At 39.8% G+C, this 15,535-nt stretch overlaps 1 protein-coding gene across 1 annotated transcript; it reads right to left on the bottom strand.

The window, feature by feature from the left end:
- Positions 1 to 7,089: 7,089 nt before the first annotated feature.
- On the bottom strand, positions 7,090 to 8,797 carry LOC137025307 (uncharacterized; the record flags this gene model as incomplete). Its single annotated transcript, XM_067393312.1, has 2 exons — positions 8,767 to 8,797; positions 7,090 to 7,691 (listed from the first exon to the last, which is right to left on the bottom strand). Coding segments are annotated over exons 1-2 (633 nt in total), but the record flags the coding sequence as incomplete, so codon positions are not given.
- Positions 8,798 to 15,535: the final 6,738 nt, after the last annotated feature.

Below are 15,535 nucleotides of genomic sequence, written 5' to 3'. Positions count from 1 at the left end.
AGATGCCGACAGGACAAAGAAATGGTTAGCCCAAGTCAGCAGAAGCAACCTGACCATAACAAAAGATTACAACAACAGAAAACCGTGCGCAGTAAGTTATGTTTGTAATGCACATTTAGACATTTCACTTGTGGATCAAGGTTCAATGTGTCATATGTAAAGGACGGCAATGAAATTGTGATTTGACAATTATGATGTAATGTCTGGAAAGTGTGTGGAAAATAACCTCATAAGCAACTCTGCAGGCACATTTTGAGGGAGAGCAATTCTCAAGGACAAAAAAGGCCATCTAATATTGAAAACTGACGCTGTTCCAACCATATTTGTGCATCGCCCTGAGCCCAAGAGGCGAAAGGGTCCTGCCGTGAGAAGTACCACAGAACCTCTAGTTCATGCAGTGGCCAGTGACCACACGTATTGTCCTAAAATGAACTTCGGTATGAATAATGTGAAGTCAAACTTTAAATAATATTTCTTACTACAATGACTAGCCTATACACTCTCCATGTAACACTAACAATGCCATATCATCATTTCAGATGTTGAGGGAGGAACTGAAAGTGAGAGAAGGGAAAATGAGGGAAGAGAGGATAAGAAAGGAGAACACTGTGAGCAAATTGAGAGGGACATACCAGGAGCCAGTGAGCCAGGTGCCAGTGTGCAGGGCTCAAGTGAACCAGGAGTCAGTGTGAAAGACTTGAGGGAGGAGTTGGAAAGACGAAGAGATAAGGCAAGGAGGGCAGAGGGAGCTCTAAAACGACAGAAAAAAAATAATTCTGTCCTACGGAAAAAATATGTAGTCATGGAAAAGAAATTGGCTAGTTTTTCAGTTTCGGGTCGAGTTTGAGTCGTTCGTTCATCACGTGACAGACCCATACGCTAAACCAATGCAGTCTGAGCCAGAAAGAGAATTGATTAGCTCATTTCTTTCGGGTCTTTTGGGTTTTTGAGTCGTTCCTTAATCACGTGATAGACCCATACGCTATTTCTGTCACCATGTTTTTGTTACTGTTTCTTGAGGATCTGTGGTGTGTTATTTTATAAATAAATAAATAAAACCCTGTTATAAATAAATATTGATTAATTTGTCTTTTTGACTGTCTATCTGTTAATAAACACTAGGCCAGTGGTTCCCAACCTTTTTTGCGCCAAGGCCCACCTCCTCTCTGAATCAACACGGCACTGGGAACCACTGCACTAGGCTATATAATAATATAGGCTAATAATCCAAGCCTACAATACAAAGTATTTATAGCCTAATTTGTTCATTTTTACTCCAATTTTGAGTTTGCTGGTATAATAATTGCTTTTCCTAGGCAGACTTGATATATTGGTCTAATATATTAGCATATGGGTCCGTCACGTGATTAAGGAACGACTCAATAACCCGAAAGACTCATGAAATGAGCTAATCAATTCTCTTTCCGGCTTAGATTGCATTGGTTTGGCGTATGGGTCTGTTACGTGATTAAGGAACGACTCAAAACCCGAAAGACTGAAATGAACGAATCAACTGAATCAACAGGTGAACTACTAGCTGTACAGAACCTATAGAATATTGCACGTGCGTTCTTCCTGAGTCACATTAAAGATTCGTTCAATATGAACGAATCGTTCAAGAAGGACACATCACTAGTTTGTGATACAATAATGCTTTGAAAACTGCGTCGGAGCATCTGAGGCTCGGTATCAACCATCCCCATCACTGCACTCTCCAGCTCCTTGTCTCCTGTTCCGTCTTCTCCTCCAAGTCTCATGGATTTGCTCTTCAAAGTAAAGAAATTTAATTTCAATTCATCAGTGACTGAATAATGTGTGTGTGTGTGGCATGTATGTTATCCTGTCTGTTATCCTCCAGCTCTGTCTTCACTACTCACTTGCTTCTCCATTCTGATACCATACTTGTAATGAAGGGAACAGGACGACGGAGTTGGAGACCCAAATGCAAGCTTTATTAAAAGAGCGTAGTAACACAAGCAGGAAGTCAAACACCAGCAAACAGGTTCAAGAGAGACAAGGCAAAGAGTTGTCCAAAAACAGGCAAATATCAGGGCAGGCAGCAAACGATCATAATCCAGGAAACGGTCCAACGTCAAAAATACAGGCAGGGCAAGAAACACGGAGACAAGGTAGAAAACAAGGCGCAATGCAGGGCTAAACAATACTCAGCAATGTGAATTGTGGGAGATGTAGTCCAGAGTATTTCCGGTAGATTTTCAAAGTGTGTATCCGTGCACACTATAAAGGCTAATATTGGCCACAACCCATTGCGCGTTGGATGAGGATTCAGTTCAGAACTACAAACACGAGTAAAAAGTGGTAAAAAACTACAAAACGTGGCAGATATCCGCGATCGACGCTGAGAGGTTTGAGTCACTAATAATCAGTTCAAGTCAAGTCAAGTCACCTTTATTTATATAGCGCTTTTTACAATGCAGATTGTATCAAAGCAGCTTTACATTGATAACTGGTACATAGTTTTCGCTGCACAGCAGCTCTTCAAGAATAGTGTCAATGCAGGCAGATCAAAGCACTGTTGAATATCAAATGTCAAGTCAAATGTCAAGTGTCCCCAACTAAGCAAGCCAAAGGCGACAGCGGCAAGGAACCCAAACTCCAACAGGTGACATCAGGTGGCAAATAGGTGTTAAAATGGAGAAAAAAAACCTTGGGAGAAACCAGGCTTAGTCGGGGGGCCAGTTCTCCTCTGGCGAACAGTGCTTTGTTACGATTCAGGTTGCTATCATAAATCTGATAGGATCGCAACATTCAAAGTATTTATTTCAGTTCCATCCAGTTGAGGATCGTATTCATCACGCCGGTATGGACGGTTTGTTGAGGAACTGTGCTACTGGCTGTCGTGTCGATGAGGCCTTCACAGTGGATGATCTAGTTGACTCGATCTCTGCTGATACTTCAGGGCTGCACTGTGGTCGTGTCAAGGCGCAGGTCCTTGGTCTCAGCTGGATACGGCCCGGATCCGGTTGACTACGGTAAACCTCGGGATAAACAGAAAGACTAATATTAGCGTAGATGCCATTCTTTTTCTAATGTAACGAGTACATCTGGTGTTATAGGAAGTGTTCCCGGTTCCGGCTGACCTAATTTATGCAGCCTAATAATCCTTTAACGGATTTGAAAATATAAATTGATAATGTGTTATGTGTATGCCAGGTTAACCCTTTCGATCGTGAGTTTAAAATATTCTAACTGTCCCCCCAGAGTGAGTTTTTTTAAGGCGACCGTTATTTTAGAACGTTTGCCTTTAATGTTTCCATGGCGACGCGTCTTGCGTGTCACGAGCGCTGAACGCAGCAACAATAACACTGTATGACAGATGGATCGCTATTATTTAGTTTTTCCTTTTATATTTAAAATATTTGCAAAATTGCTTACCATGTCATCAACTATATGATATTCCGATTCTCAAATATGTGTAAGTGAGTGTGCTTTGTCGTTTTAAAACCTTTATAAATGATCTTTATCTTGATCTATAATGCGAGATGGGCGCCGCCATCTTCGTTTGCGCTGCAGTTCACAGAATCCTGTCAGTCGGATTTACAGCAGGTGAATTCATCAGTTTCTCCCGAAATATATGCAAGTAAGTGGCTGGTGAACTGGAAGAATAATAGAGTAAACTTTATAGTTACTTAGGCCCATTATGTGCGTCTGATATTAATAAATGTCGGCAAATATATTTGTTATTGCTGCTTCCACTGATGTCGGACATCAGTGTGTATTTTATAAAACTCTTAATGTATTGTTTTAATGGTGATTATGCATATTTAAATGTCTGAAACCTTAAAAGAAACATTATGTGGCTGAAAACGCTGCATAGCTGTGATATATGACAAGAGCTACGCGTGTCCGTCTCGCAGCCAGAGCGCGAAAGCACAGTTTGAATCTGGCAGTTATGTGACGTCGCTGAACGTTCGAAATCCCATATGTGGTACCGTACGCCCAGGGGCACAGAAATAAAAATCCCATATGTGGGACCGTACCGCTCAAAGGGTTAAAGAGATGTGTTTTTAGTCTAGATTTAAACTGACAGAGTGTGTCTGCATCCCGAACAATGCTAGGAAGATTGTTCCAGAGATTGGGTGCCAAATAGGAGAAGGATCTACCGCCTGCGGTTGATTTTGATATTGTAGGTATTATCAGCTGGCATGAATTCTGAGATCGCAATAAACGTGAAGGACTATAATGCATTAAGAGCTCGCTCAGGTACTGGGGAGCTAAACCATTTAGTGCTTTGTAAGTAATTAGCAAGATTTTAAAATCTATACGATGTTTAACAGGAAGCCAATGCAGTGATGACAGAACTGGGCTAATATGGTCATACTTCCTAGTTCTAGTAAGAACTCTAGCTGCTGCATTTTGTACGAGCTGTAGTTTATTTATCAAGCGGGAGGAACAACCACCCAGTAGAGCGTTACAGTAATCTAGCCTTGAGGTCATGAACGCATGAACTAACTGTTCTGCATTTTTCATTGAGAGCATATGTTGTAGTTTAGATATATTTTTAAGATGGAAGAATGCGGTTTTACAGATGCTAGTATCATGTCCTTCAAATGAAAGATTGGTATCAAAGAGCACACCCAGGTTCCTAACTGACGACGAAGACTTAACAGAGCAGCCATCAAGTGTTAGACAGTATTCTAGGTTACTGCGTGAAGTAGTTTTTGGTCCAAAAATTTGAATCTCTGTTTTTTCTGAATTTAGTAGTAGGAAATTACTGGTCATCCAGTTTTTTATATCAGCTATACATTCTGTTAATTTAGCAAATTGGTAAGTTTCATCAGGGCGTGAAGAAATATAGAGCTGAGTATCATCAGCGTAACAATGAAAACTAACGCCATGCTTCCTAATGATATCTCCCAAGGGTAGCATGTACAGAGTGAAAAGCAACGGTCCTAGTACTGAGCCTTGCGGTACTCCATATTTAACTTGTGATTGATATGACATCTCACCGTTTACTACTACAAACTGATAACGGTCAGATAAGTATGATTTGAACCATGCCAATGCAATTCCACTAATGCCAACATAGTTTTCGAGTCTATTTAGAAGAATATTGTGATCAATAGTGTCAAATGCAGCACTAAGATCCAGTAACACTAATAGAGAGATACAACCACGATCTGATGATAAGAGCAAATCATTAGTAACTCTAATGAGAGCAGTCTCAGTACTATGGTACGGTCTAAATCCTGACTAGAAATCCTCACAGATACTATTTCTTTCTAAAAAGGAACATAGTTGTGATGAAACTGCCTTTTCTAGTATTTTTGATAGAAAAGTGAGATTTGAAATCGGCCTGTAATTGACTGATTCTCTAGGATCAAGTTGTGGTTTTTTAATAAGAGGTTTAATAACAGCCAGCTTAAAAGTTTTTGGTACGTATCCTAGTGATAAAGATGAATTAACAATATTAAGAAGAGGATCTATGACCTCCGGAAGCATCTCTTTCAATAGCTTAGTTGGTATAGGGTCTAACATACATGTTGTTGATTTTGATGATTTAACAAGTTTAGACAATTCTTCCTCTCCTAAAGCAGAAAATGAATTGAATTTTTCTTCAGGGACACTACAATGCACTGTCTGACACAATACTGTAGTAGACGGTTGCATGGTTATAATTTTCTCTCTAATATTATCAATCTTGCAAGTAAAGAAGTTCATAAAGTCATTACTGCTATGCTCTTTGGAAACATCAGAAGTTGAAGCTTTATTTCTTGTTAATTTAGCCACTGTATCAAATAAATACCTAGGGTTGTGTTTATTTTCTTCTAAAAGTTTTGAAAAATAGGCAGATCTAGCAGTTTTTAAGGCCTTTCTGTACTCAATTATTTTCTCTCTCCACGAAATGCGAAATACTTCTAGTTTTGTTTTCTTCCATCTGCGCTCCATTTTTCTAGCTGCTGTTTTTAGGGCCCGAGTGTGCTCATTGTACCATGGCGTTGGATTAATTTCCTTAACCTTTTTTAAACGCAAAGGAGCAACTGAGTCTAATGTGCTGGAAAAGACAGAGGCAATAGTTTCTGTTGCAACATCGAGGTCTTCTAAGCTCTCTGGTATGCTAAGGTGATGAAACTGATTAGGAAGATTATTTATAAAGCGATCTTTAGTGGTAGAAGTGATGGTTCTACCATATTTATGGCAGGGAGGCAGTTTAGCCTCTTTGACTAAATGTAGTATACATGAGACTAGATAATGATCTGAGATGTCGTCACTCTGCTGCAGAATTTCAACGGCATCAATATCGATTCCATGTGACAATATTAGATCTAAAGTATGATTACGACAATGAGTGGGTCCTGACACGTGTTGTCTAACACCAATAGAGTTTAGAATGTCTGTAAATGCCAATCCCAATGAGTCTTTTTTATTATCTACATGGATATTAAAATCGGCAACAACAAAGACTTTATCTGCAGCTAGTACTAATTCTGATAGAAAATCTGCAAATTCTTTGATAAAGTCTGTATGGTGTCCTGGTGGCCTGTATACAGTAGCCAGCACAAATGTCAACTTACATAATGTTACGTAAAGCACCATCACTTCGAAGGAATTATATTTGAAAGGCTTCTGGCTGATACTGTAAATATTACTATAAATTACAGCAACACCTCCCCCTTTGCCTTTCTGACGAGGATTGTGTCGATAATCATAACCTTGAGGACTAGACTCATTTAAAGTAATGTAATCATCCGGTTTTAGCCAGGTTTCTGTCAAACACAGCACATCTAGATTATTGTCTGTGATAATATCATTTACAATAAGTGCTTTTGAAGAAAGTGATATAATATTTAACAATCCAAGCTTTATCATTTGTTTATCATTATTATCTCTATTTTTTATTTGTTGAACATCAATTAAATTTTTACCATTGAATGGGTTTGGAAGTTTTTTGTTTTTACTAATTCGGGGTACAGACACAGTCTCTATGTGATAATATCTAGGTGTAAGAGTTTCTATGTGTTGGGATTTATCTGACTTCTGTAACGTGAGGCAGCTAGCAGATGGTCGGTTTAGCCAGTCTGTCTGCTTCCTGTCCTGGGCCCCAGTTTGTCATGTTTCAGCTCTAAGACTATGTGCCATATTACTAAAGAGAAGAGCAGCACCATCCCGGGACGAATGAATACCATCTCTTTTCAACAGGTCAGGTCTGCCCCAAAAACTTTTCCAATTGTCTATGAAACCTATATTATTCTGCGGACACCACTTAGACAGCCAGCCATTGAGTGATGATAATCTGCTAACTATCTCATCACTCCGACGAACAGGAAGGGGACTAGAGCAAATTACTTCTCCTGACACTGTATTTGCGAGTTCACACACCTCTTTAATGTTAATTTTAGTGATCTCTGACTGGCGAAGTCGAACATCATTTGTGCCGACATGAATAATAATTTTAGAATATTTACGATTAGCATTAGCCAGCACTTTTAAATTTGCTTTGATGTCAGGTGCTCTGGCTCCCGGCAAACATGTGACTATGGTGGCTGGTGTCTCTATTTTCACGTTCCGTGTAATAGAATCGCCAATAACTAGGGCACTTTCAACAGGATTCTCAGTGGGTGCGTCACTAAGTGGGGAGAACCTGTTTGATGTTCTTATTGGAACGGAAGAGTGGTGTTTTCCGCGGCTAGGCTGCCTCACCGTTACCCAAGTGCCCTGCTGCGCGGGCTCTACAGCCGGAACCGAACAATGTACAGAGTTCACTAAGCTAGTCGCATCCAAAACAGTATCTGAAGCCCCTGCATTCTTACTATCCTCGATTAAAGTTTGGATGCGTGTCTCTAATTCTGAGATTCTCTCTGTCAGCCTGACTATTTCCCTACATTTATGACATGTAAATCCCTCGTCGCTGACAGAGAGAGCTATACTGAACATGTGACAGATGGAACAGGAAACAATTCTGGGAGAGGATGACATGACTCACCGTGTTTGTAGACTGATCCGATCCGAGTTACCACAGCTGTTTGATGAACGCGTTGAAAGAGGAGCACGCGAGACTGATGACAAGTTAACAAGCTAGTGAGATGCAAACGCATTGTAACAGCGATTTAGATTCAAAGATTACAAGCTAGCGACGTCAGATTAATGTGGTAGGCAATAATAATAATATAAGCAACAATGAATAAAAGTAAGAGATTCAATAAAAGAGAAAACAAAGCTATACGGAGACGCAAACCACCAGCAGCGAGCAGAGGCAGCGAGGCAGACAGGAGCAGTCGAGCAGCAGAAAATATATTTCATGTTATCAGAGTTATTTTTCATCTGCAAATACCAATGTGGACTTTTATAAATATCCGAATGGCCATTAACTTTTAAATTCATCATTGCATTAATATGAGGAGAGTTCTCCACATGAAAGACCTGCAACTGCAGATCAACGTGCTGCATTTCTCTCCAATATGGTAGGAAATTAGCTTAATGAAATGTGGAGGATGTAAGATGTTTACAGTGACAGGATGTGACAGAGAGAAAAGACATGGTTGTATGACGTGATAGTATGTCCCAAAGCTTGTCTACTCTTTTGCTACACACTCAAAAGTAAGTACTTTTTGTTCACAGAAAGAGTACATACTTTTAGGGCGTAGTATAAGTAGGCGAATTGGGATGCAGCCTGTGTGTGCTATGAAAAGGTGACAATGGTGAACCGGTGTTAACATAAAAAAATGATGTAGGAGCAGGAAACAGCAGGCGCAGGATATGTGAAAATACTGCTGTTTAATAAAGCTTGCCTTTTATAATACCTACCATTTCTCTGATCTGTGTATCCTGACAACATAACTAAACACAAAATTATATCAAAATTCCTGTTTTGTCAAGTTGTAATTACAGTCGTAAATGTGTTAATAAGTGTTAGGTGAATGTAAACAGTATCCTTAATGTTAGGTGTGATTTATTGCAAATAATTACAGAAAAATTAATTAAAGTTGCCAGTGGTATTATTTAATTCCTGGGTTCTTGTTTAATCATTTATCATAGATGATATTCTTAACAAGAACCCGGGAGTTAAATATTATCACTGGCGACTTTAAATATGTTTTGCACTTTGATCAATTTGTAAGATAAATTTATCTTAAATGTTCCTAAGCTCAGCCCTTCTTCTGTTCTTATTTATAAGGCTGTCACTAATATTTGAAAAATTCTTACAGTTGTATATTTTCAGTTTCAACTTTATTTCCAACTTCCTCTTTTTTGTGTGCATGATAGGGAAACAGCAGAATTCAGGGAGAGAAAATTCAGGGTTCCCTTTCAAAAGGGAACTCAACTCTGCGTTTGATCACGCTATGGGGAAATGTCACTCATGACAGGTGTTTCGAAATGCCAAGAATCACAACACTACAATCCTATTGGCCAGCGACAGCCTTCATTACGGTGCGAACTGTGATGTATAAAGGGAGCGCCTAAGGAAGCAGTCAACATCTTCTCGTCTTTTCGGGACTGTTTTGTTCGTGCCTTTGTTTCACAAACTCCAGTAAGGAAAATTGCAATATGTCTGAAAAACATTTCAGGAAGTGTGCTGATCCTCGTCCCAGGTTTCTTACACCGGAGGACACACACAACCTGTGCGTTTTCTGTCTGGGCAAGGAGCACGCGCGGACAGTGCTTGAGGGCGCTGTCTGTGTTAACTGTGAGCGTCTGCCCATGAAGACGCTCCATTCTCGTTTGGCCATTCTCGAGAGAAGAGGCGTCACCGCCATTGCCTGGTGGTTCCGGCCCTGAGGCAGAGCGGCGGCTGAAATCATGGGGCTCTCAGGTGGAGCTCGCTGAGGAATTTGAGAGGGGTGTGAATCTCTCTCAAGCCGAAGCGACTGATGAGGACGCGCTCCTGGATGACGATGATGTCCTGTCTTTGATGTCATCGGATCCAGGAGCGAGTGCTCTTCTGGCTGCAAGCCCCAGAGAGCAGGAGATGGCCGAGGAGGGAGAGGCGGACGAGTCCGCGGCTCCTCTTAGACCGCCCTGCCCGGCGTATTCGGAGTTACTGGAGGTTATAGAGCACACTTCGGGCAGGCTGCAGCTTTCAGATGCCACTTTCAGATCCTGTATCCCGCTCAGATCCGGATCTGGGCCCAGACAGCCGGGAGGTCCTGGGCCGTCTCAAGTCGAGGCTCAGAGACAGGCCCAGAGATCCAGTGTCGCCGCTCGTGCGCCTCCTCCTCCCCAGAGCAAGTTGCAGAAGCGGCAGGATGCAAGGAGGAAGAAGCAGGATCTGAGGGAGATGATTGAGCATAGGCACCAGCAGCGCCGATGATCGATCTCCTCTCTCTCGCGGGGGCTACATCTCACCCTCGCTCTTTCTTTTTCCTCCGCCTCCCGGGAGCATTGAAACAAACTATGTGCTCAGGCTTTTACAGTCAGGCTGACGAGCAGGGCCCATGATGAATATTTTCTGACGGCCCGCCATCTGGCTTGATACTGAAAGTACTTTTAGGCTTAAAGAACTTTGGATTTTATCCTTCTTCATTCAAGAGAAAAGGAGGATAAATCTTCGTTCTATGAGCCGCAGGAGTTAAGCAGGGTCTATCTATTTTGCGAAAAAGTATAGACCTTGTTTTTCCTGTATAGTTTCCCTGAGCATATAGTAAGTATAAACACAGAAGGGGTTATTTTGGGCCAATAACTGAAATGCTAGGCTGGCTAGTTATACTCACAGGCCACTGTATGGCCGCTGGCTAGTTATACTCGCAGGCCGCTGTATGGCTGCTATGTTGTTTTTAGCCTCCAATGTCAGAGTAGCTTCTCAGCTAAATACTGTTAAGTCTAGTTAGAGTTGGCACTCGTTATTTCAGTTATATGTGTTAGGTATGCCTTTTTTTTCGGACGCCTGGCGCTGTTGCTTGTATTGCTTCATTTTTCCTCGTATTCAGAGGATTTAAGATGGAGCCCAAGCATGGCTTGGTCTCTTAATAGGCCTTAGCTAACGGCCAGGCTAGAGCTAGGTTTTAGATGTTTTGTTTGTTTTACTTCACCCTTATTATCACTATCCCCTTGTGGTTATATAGTTCCTAGTTCTGGCCTCCTCCTGAGGGAGTTGTTGGCCGTATGCCCATTTCCCCCCTTCATATTTTGAAATGTAGGCGCTATAGTTAAGATTAGCCTTCCTGGTGCTGTTTTTCCCAGGTGGCAGGCCCTTATCTTTGAGGAGGTGAGTTATGCAGTGATGGTAGGCCCCACTGTTTAGAACCTTTTCAGTCATGTTTTAATGTCTTCACATGAGCCCCTTGAAGGTTATTCAAGTTGATGTAACGATGCTACCCCTTTTAGCTTTCGTTCTCTTGGGTTCAGCACAAATCACAGATTTGTCCGGTGAAAGACTTACATGCTGGCACGTACCTTTTTGGGGTGTTTTCTGTACAGTTTTCTGAAAATAGTTAAAAGGGATTTCTGTCGCTGGCTGGCCAGGGCTCGGGCTGACGGATGACCTCCTTTGTAGTTGGTCTGTTTAGCCTGAACCTTGATAACACTGCCACGAGCTGATGCCACATGTCTGCTGAGATCATAGGCCCATGGGGCCTTCTTTAGCGCTTAAAGAGTAGAAAAGGTGTTTTTACCGAGTACACTGCTGTTGGGCGGGCTGTTTCGCGGGCACTCACAGCTACCTAATTACTTGGTTGGTCATGCGCTCAGCATGCTATGTTTTCAGTCGAATGGCCTTATGGGCCATCCTGAATACCACCTGTATTGGGTTCTTGGTGTGATGTTAGTTCATTTGTAAGAACTTTAATTATGTTGTAGGCCCCTTCTGTTCGGCCTCCATGAATATGTGCCTACAGTATAGTCTGTAACCTGAGACATTCTCTACACATCTAATGTCATGCATCCATTTAATGGATGAAAAATAAAACTTTTACCACTTATATTCACTCCTCTTTTGTATGCCCACCGGCCTTCCATAAATTTGAAGGGTTTCTCTGGATAATTTACTAGTGACTTTGTCAATGTGTCACTTTGTCTCTGCCATCAAATCTTACAACATTTACGTTTATCATTCTGATCAAACAAAGAAGACAGTGTTTAAATTTAGACAATGGTTTTTAACCCATCGATGGCAATCTTCAATTTCCACAATACCAATTTATATAAATGTTCTTAAACATACTAATCCAGAGAATAATTAAAATCAACATCATAAATGACAAAAGTCATAATTACCATTAGCAGACAGAGCTGGATATCCAATCCACTTAAAGCTTGTCCCATGTTCTGTATGGTCTGTATGGACAGACAGAGAACCATCCTTGAGAACCAAGGATGGTTAGCACAAATCATTGTTTATACATCTGACTGTATTGTGTTTCAGAAACATTGATTCAAACATTCTTTCGTTCATGCATGAAATGACTCGGGAGGTGAACTAATCAATTCTGTTGATCCTGATAAAACTCTGCTTTGTAGGGAGAAAATATTGCCTATGCTTTATCTAACTGTGTTTGCAGGTGTTGTTTAATATTATGACGGCATGTGACCATGCCAAAGGAATAGTCTCCAAGAAAATTCAACAGCACCCCAGATGAGAAGAGGTTTTTTATTCCAGGGTGCTTTCTGTCCCTACTTTATACCACTTTCAAGGTCCAGAAAGATAGACATTATTAAAGTACCCCATGTGGCTTCAGTGATTTAACCTCAATTTTCTGAAGTGATGCGAATGCCTTGTGTGCGAGAAAGAAAAAAAAACTGTGCTCATAATTACTTTCACACTGTGGAATGTAATTACTTTTTTAACGAAAGGGTACTGAATTATCAAAAAGCAGGGCAGAAACATGCTGGTCAAGTGAGTTTTTAATTTTTATAAGTAATTTATAAAACAAAAATGTAAGTTCTGTTATTCAATTACTTTTACTGTTGTTTTAGTTTTTTTGCCATGGTATCGATTCAATATTGGTATTAAGGCATTTAAGTCAGGTATCATAGCGAAGTCATTATTTTGGTACATAACATGACTAGTAATTACATTCCAGACCAGTTAATATGTAAAATTAAATAAAATAGATCCATTTTTTTTGTGCGCTCTTTTATATTAGCACCTACATAACTGATAATAACATCAATACTGAATATTATTACACGGCTCTGTGTAATACTTAATTCTGATTGGTTAATCTTTGCCTTCCCAGTGGTATGTTAATCCCTACCCCAATAACAACCACTGAAAACAGATAACACATGCTCATCTGGATTACTGAAGTCAGCAGCGCTATATGCTGCTAGTTTTGCATTTGGTGAGCAAATAAGATATTACAACAATTTTTTGTGTTCAATTATGTAATTATTGTTGGCGATATAACAATATGATTATTCGTACATCATTTTTTAATGTTAATTTTTTTAATGTTAATATGACACAAGGGGCTTTTGAGGAACATTTATTTGTCCATCTCTCAATTATCATTGATTTGCGATGAATTTCATATACTGTATGAGCCATAAAAGCCTGATGTATAAATATGATACTCAACAAAAAACACATATGCATATATATGCAGTGCATCCGGAAAGTATTCAGAGCACTTCACTTTTTCCACATTTTGTTATGTTACAGCCTTAATCCAAAATGGATTAAATTCAATATTTTCCTCCAAATTATACAAACAATACCCCATAATGTCAACGTGAAAGAAGTTTGTTTGAAATGTTTGCAAATTCATAAATAAAATAAAATAAATAAATAAATAAATAAAAATCACATGTACATGCTTATGCGGTCTGTGTACTTTTGCGTCCATTTGTTTTTCCTTTTTTAAACCAGAAATGAAATATGGAAAATGCGGTTTCTTTGTTTTTTATTTTAACATTGATGAATAGAATTAGCAGATACAAGCCAATTTTCTTTATGCAAGATTAAGATTTTATTAAAAATAACATAAATGATATACAACTTGTTATTTAATATGTAAAAATGCTAAATTAAATTTCCAGTATTTCTCGTCATACACACATACGCTAAAGCGCCCTCTAGTGCCTGTTCCTCTGGCGTCAATAGAATGACTCACTTAAGAGCCAGCCTAAATGACATTGATTCATTTTCATTTGTTAAATTACTATTATTATTATTTTTACATTTATATTTTAACCTAAACAGTAAATTTCTAAACCTTAAGCCTCTTGTTTAGCGCTCTAACATGATCGAGTTCCTGCTTGTGGTCTCAATCCCGTCATTTTGCTTTTTACTCTGTTTTATGTGAATAAAGGCCAAAACGACATCTAAATTACTGACTTTTTCGTCTGGCTCTGTTAGGTGTTTTATATTGTTTTATACTGAGAAATTGTTTGGAATCAGAAGTCACTTTATGCCGTTCAAATTAAAAATATACCAACATGATGACAAAATTATACCCCAATATGTAATTTTCATGAAGACAAAATTCCTATGCCCTTTGCCTCAGTGGAGGTTTGACATGAAATATTTCTCAATTCTCATTGAAAGCAAGGCGTTACGGCCGCGTCGCTGGACATTATGCTTTACGTGTCTTAATCCTACTAAAACAACAACCAGAAAGAAACTACATTTTCTCGCACATTTTCTTGTCATCAACAGCATAACGGCAACGTAAACAAAGTGGAAGGACAATATAATGTTAAGCGTTTATAACGTTTTTCTACAAGTGGAAAACGCCGAACGTTGAAAGCGCGTTGCCTTAATATTTGACCTGCTTGTCTGCACATCTTTATTGGTCATTTAATATCGGTGTCTTAATGCATTAGCGTTTTCTTCATAACTGTGTTTTATTTTCTAGGAAAATGCTTAACGTCTTATTAATTGTGTTCATAGTGGGCTGCTTATAAGGTGTAGTGAATTTGCTCCTCCAATATCACCTACATTAAGCCACATCAAGCATTTTTCACGTTATAGCATTGGACATGCGGCAGTATCAGACCCCTCGTGAGTGAGAATGGGGTGGAAATCAAGTGAAGTTAGGGTGACCACCCGTCCCGCATTTCGCGGGACAGTCCCGAAATTGGGAGCTTTGTCCCGTGTCCTGCAAGACTTAAGTAGTGTCCCGCATTTCATTTATGTCTGTAATTTTTTTCATCCCTGAAACTACAATACCACAGTAAGAAATATAATAAAAACTGGGAGCATTTAAAAATCTATTTGTGCAGCCATAACCAACCAACGCAATCATAGAGAGAGGTTTTCCCGCTGATGACAACTGATTGGACAGCGCAAAGAGCAGGCCTCGTCAAAGTCAGTAAACACAACTACACCAGCAAGGATTTTATCTCACATACTGGATAAGAACCTCAAGAGCTGCTTAAAGCTGCCCAAATCAATGATTTAAAGCATGTAATCATCCATCCTGATTTAAATATTTCCAACGAACGGCGGCGATCAAGCGCCACACACGGAAATGGTCGAGCACCTACAGAAAAACGAGATATTCTCCATTTGTTTTAACCAATACAAAATTGCGAAATTCAGACACGACTTTCTTTACACGTTAATAGTTAATTTAATGCAGGTTTTATGGCGTTATTATAATGAAAAATGTCGAGAGCGCATTATTGTATCACGAGA

This window comes from Chanodichthys erythropterus, chromosome 8, assembly GCF_024489055.1.
Source record: "Chanodichthys erythropterus isolate Z2021 chromosome 8, ASM2448905v1, whole genome shotgun sequence".
NCBI classification, from domain to species: domain Eukaryota; kingdom Metazoa; phylum Chordata; class Actinopteri; order Cypriniformes; family Xenocyprididae; genus Chanodichthys; species Chanodichthys erythropterus.
The sequence above is the reverse complement of the archived record's forward strand: the minus strand, read 5'-3'. Positions and strand labels throughout refer to the sequence as shown.